The sequence below is a fragment of the Limulus polyphemus genome, unplaced genomic scaffold (genome assembly GCF_000517525.1).
Source record: "Limulus polyphemus unplaced genomic scaffold, Limulus_polyphemus-2.1.2 Scaffold3, whole genome shotgun sequence".
In the NCBI taxonomy this organism is placed as follows: domain Eukaryota; kingdom Metazoa; phylum Arthropoda; class Merostomata; order Xiphosura; family Limulidae; genus Limulus; species Limulus polyphemus.
In genome coordinates, this window is record NW_013665613.1 from 109,240 (window position 1) to 113,621 (window position 4,382).

General features: G+C 32.0%; 1 protein-coding gene across 1 annotated transcript in view; it reads left to right on the forward strand.

Annotated features, from left to right (window-relative positions):
* Nucleotides 1-4,382, forward strand: part of LOC106468109 (sarcoplasmic calcium-binding protein 1-like) — a 55,797-nt gene that overhangs the window by 47,891 nt on the left and 3,524 nt on the right. The window contains exons 5-6 of the mRNA XM_022397016.1: nt 1,009-1,138; nt 1,877-1,980. Coding sequence (XP_022252724.1) covers nt 1,009-1,138; nt 1,877-1,980 — 234 coding nt within the window. The remainder of the gene's footprint in view (nt 1-1,008; nt 1,139-1,876; nt 1,981-4,382) is intronic.

The window sequence follows — 4,382 nt, forward strand, 5'->3', positions numbered from 1 at the left end:
ATAGTTATGTATCTAAGAAATTGGATGTGTGTATATAAGCTTTAGTGAATATAATTTGAAAAGGCGACGGCGTTTAAGAATATATAACCTAAATATACATATTTTAAAGTAAGGGCTTCTTTGGACGAATGTATTATCAGGCATTCTTCAAGCGCTCAGTGAAGATTTGCCTAATGTTTAAAATACGCATATTATAAGACTAATAATTTAGCTAACGGTTTAAATTGGTGAAAAGCATATAGTAACCTTAACCAAACTTGAAAGATATAAATGGACAACGTAGCAGTGAATTTTTCCCAGAAACATGCTAATCACTTACAGCAATAAACAACTGTGATTAAGATTTGCTGTAATACGGCCATGACCTTCTGCGTAAGTTGAATTTGTGAAACTTCCGTAGAAAATGTAATATTTTTCCAAATTCATTGAATTTTTTCGGAGTGTGTTATGAACACTGAAACCTTAAATACTCCAAATAGATTGTATTGCAAACTGTAGAGCTATTGTGAATAAACAAATGAAGAAATTCACACATAAAACAGTAACATATAAACACTGCTATTCGAGATAGCTCTGAGGAATGACAGATACAATACCCCAAATACCCTGCCCTTTGCAATGTATAATATCTACATCCACTAGATGTAACGAAAAAGCTTCCTGTTAAAAAAATAAAGATTGATTTATATTATTTTTAGTAGTAAAATCGAGTAGAGTTCTTTAAGTAGTTATTTTAATACTTTTCTTCTGTGTTTAAAAGTATTCACATTTACAGAAGACAAATAACAATGCAATTAAACCCTCGCATAGTAAGATGTCTGTCGATAAAAAGTAATTGCAAACATGCCGTATTAAGCGTGGCTTTATTATATTTTGTTTTGTTTTTGATGAGGGTTAGTCCAGGGCTTATTAAGTAATGTATCGGTATCAAAAATATGTATCACGTTTATATCAATGAAAATTTATGAAAATATATTATTTCTTTTCAATTATGCTGCATTGTTTCAGGATGGGCAAGTGACAGTGGAAGAGTTCAAACAGGCTGTTCAGAATGCTTGCTTTGGTAAGACATTTGATAACTTTCCTGAGTCACTCAAGTACGCCATAACTTCCAAATTCAACACTACAGATAACAATGGTAAGGAAACATTGGATTATTTTGGTGTTTTCCACGTTTGCAAACCAATCATTTTTTTAGATTATGGATTTATTGCATCTGTCCACATTTTTGGCAGCTATGTTCATGATTTATTTCCAGTAATAATATTATATATATATATATATATTATTTTTTTATATATATATACCTGAAGGTTTTTACTGTTATTACATTAAATACTTAACTGATTGAAATTCTGTTTATAATAATTTATTTCACTCATATATAAATAACTATAGATGCAAAAAAAAAGGAGCGAGTAAAGGTACTCAGCTGGATGAAGTGGGCCTGTTTTTGAAAAAGAAAAAAAATCTACGTGCAAACAATAAAACTCAGTGCCGATGAGTACGGGCAGAATGGCCTCCCAGTGGCACAGCGGTATCTCAGCGGACTTACAACGCTAGAAACCGGGTTTCGATACCCGTGATGGGCAGAGAATAGACAGCCCATAGTGTAGCTTTGTGCTTAATTGCAAACAAAGAAACAAGAACCGGCAGAATTTCATCCCCAGAATACACCATGTTACGTATGCACATGCGTAAAGTATATGTATTTTATTTAGTTAAATAGATCCTAGGACTATTTCCCTTCAATGCCAGGTTGGGTATTATGCTTGTAACAAACTAATACATCGCTGAACATAAGAAATCTTAAATTTTATTAAATTTTCCAAATTTGGCTGTCATTATACTTTTTGTTTTCTTTTTCATCTTTCAGAGGACGGATTGATAACTTTGGAAGAATACCGTTTAGACTGCGTCTCTCGGACAGCCATTGGTAGCGTTGCAGAGATAGACGAATGTTTTGAAAAACTGCTTAATGTTAGTATTAATAAAGACAAATTTCCACTAGTTACTTCTAGAGAAGCTGAATACTTAAACAATGCAGGTGCAAGAAATCAAAGCATTTACAAACATGTAACTTGTATGGTAACTGTACATTTCAATCTTGATTTTTTTTCTTTCAGTTTCCTTTAAGATTTGTCATGACCGACATAAAAAACGTTTTGTGTATGAATTCGTGATTCAGTTCTAGCTATAGATCTTATTTAAACCTGTAATGGATATTATAAAAGAAAGACATGTATATATAAAAATATCAGACAATAATAGCCCAAGATGAATGTTATTTACTACTTGCCTCCCTCTTTAGTTTAGCAGCTCATAATTAGGGATAGCTAAGAGCTGATAGCTCTTTTATACCTTTGCGTGAAATTCTAAAATTAACCAATCTATTTTTGTTTTAGCGACAAGTAAGAAAACTGAGCATCGCAGTTTCTAGTCTTAAATGTAATACAAAAAAAAAAAAAATCAGTAGATTCAACCCAAACTAAGTAACTGGAATTACACTAGTTTGAATCCTTACCATTATATTTTATACTAGGTTTATTTAACCCTATCTCTACGGGTCATCCTATGGTCGAAGGCCATGTCATCGCGTTTGTAGACTCAGATTCAAAATTTTATTCAACTATTTTATGAATGTATGTCAATACGTTTGGTATCAAATTGTGGATTGTAATACAAGTGTTAGTATTATACACAAGTTAATTTCTTAACTTAAAATTTAGAAAAAAACAAAAAAAAACACCTAAATATCGATTTTTGCGAGTCACTTGGTATGTTGAATGCAGCATTGGTTTGTGATGTTAAAATGTATATGTATCTTCACGAAATTTGCAGATTATCAGTAAACGTTGCAAGGCATTCGTACACAAAGTATCAAATTTTTTAATTAACTTTAAAAAATTTTTTTATTAATTAATTGCTCGTGCATTTTTTTCGAATGTTGACTGTGCAAATTAATTGATTTTAAAATTAAAAATACTTTTATAGATCAGAAAATTATCAAATTTCACATGCGAAATCTCTATGGTCTTCTACTAGCCTCCAAATAATTATCAAGTTTTTTAGAATAAATCTTTATATTTTATCTGTTATTTTCACTATTGTATCTCTGTATGGGTTTGGCTGATTCGTCCGACCTCGTAACTACCAATAAAAAATTAGGAAATAGATATAAATTAAGTTTTCTTTGTTCTAGAATTAATAAAAATTATAACACGAAACCACGGATGTTTAGTCTAAATAGCTTAAATCTTAAAAAATATATACATATATAAAAAGTTATTTTATTAAACTTTCAGTTGTTATTATTTTTTTTTATTAAGCACAAAGCTAGACAAAGGGCTATCTGTGCTCTTCCCATCACGGGTCATCGAAACTCAGTTTTTTAGCAGTACAAGTCCGCAGACATACTGCTGTGCCACTGGGGTGTATTAACCTTTCGGCACTGTCTGACTAACATTATAAAAGTTGAATGACGCTGTGTATCCAATAATATAAATCTGGCCTTTACAAAGTAACCAGTCATGACTATGTTCTAGTGGTCTAGTATTTTGCAAAATACAATGACATTTAGGCTATAATACACTATATGTATTATTAATATTTACAAATAAATTGTTAAATTTCAGTTATTTTTCTTAAAACATAGAACAGTACATAAAGAAGTATAGTGTTGCGTCAGCGAGTCACATGACTACTGTGACGCCACGTTTCTAGAACTATCCTGTACCTTGGCGAATGCTGTAATATTTACTAGATATAGGGTAGCCTGGTATATATAAAAGAGGGTGACAACGTGACGAAATAATGTAATGTGTGTGTGTGTAGATAGTGAGTAATTGAACTGCGGTCAGAGAGAGACGTATTGTTGAAGTTAACGTTCGTTCGTTATATTGTTTGTTTTAGCGCGAATATTGAAATTAAGTGTATCGTAAAGTTATATTCGGAAAGAATAAACCAGTTTTATTAAGTAAGGACTTGTGTCGCTAAAGTTTCGTCGGAACGAATTTACGGGAAATTTATTAACAAACGGAGACGTAACAAATTGGTGTCAGAGAGTGGGACGGAAAAGAAGAAAAAGAGAAGATGGAAATGAGAAGCGGCAAATCAAACTACACTTTAGCAGATTTGATGGCAGCAATACAAGAACAGCAAAAGAAACAAGAAGAGAGACAACAGCAGTTGCAAGAAAACTTGCAACAATGGCAGCTCGAACAACAAAATAAACAAGAAAAGAAACAAGAAGAGAAACAACAGTTGCAAGAAAACCTGCAACAGTGGCAACTCGAACAGCAAAATAAACAAGAAGAGAAATTGCAGTTGCAAGAAAACCTGCAACAGTGGCAACTCGAACAGCAAAATAAACAAGAAGAGAA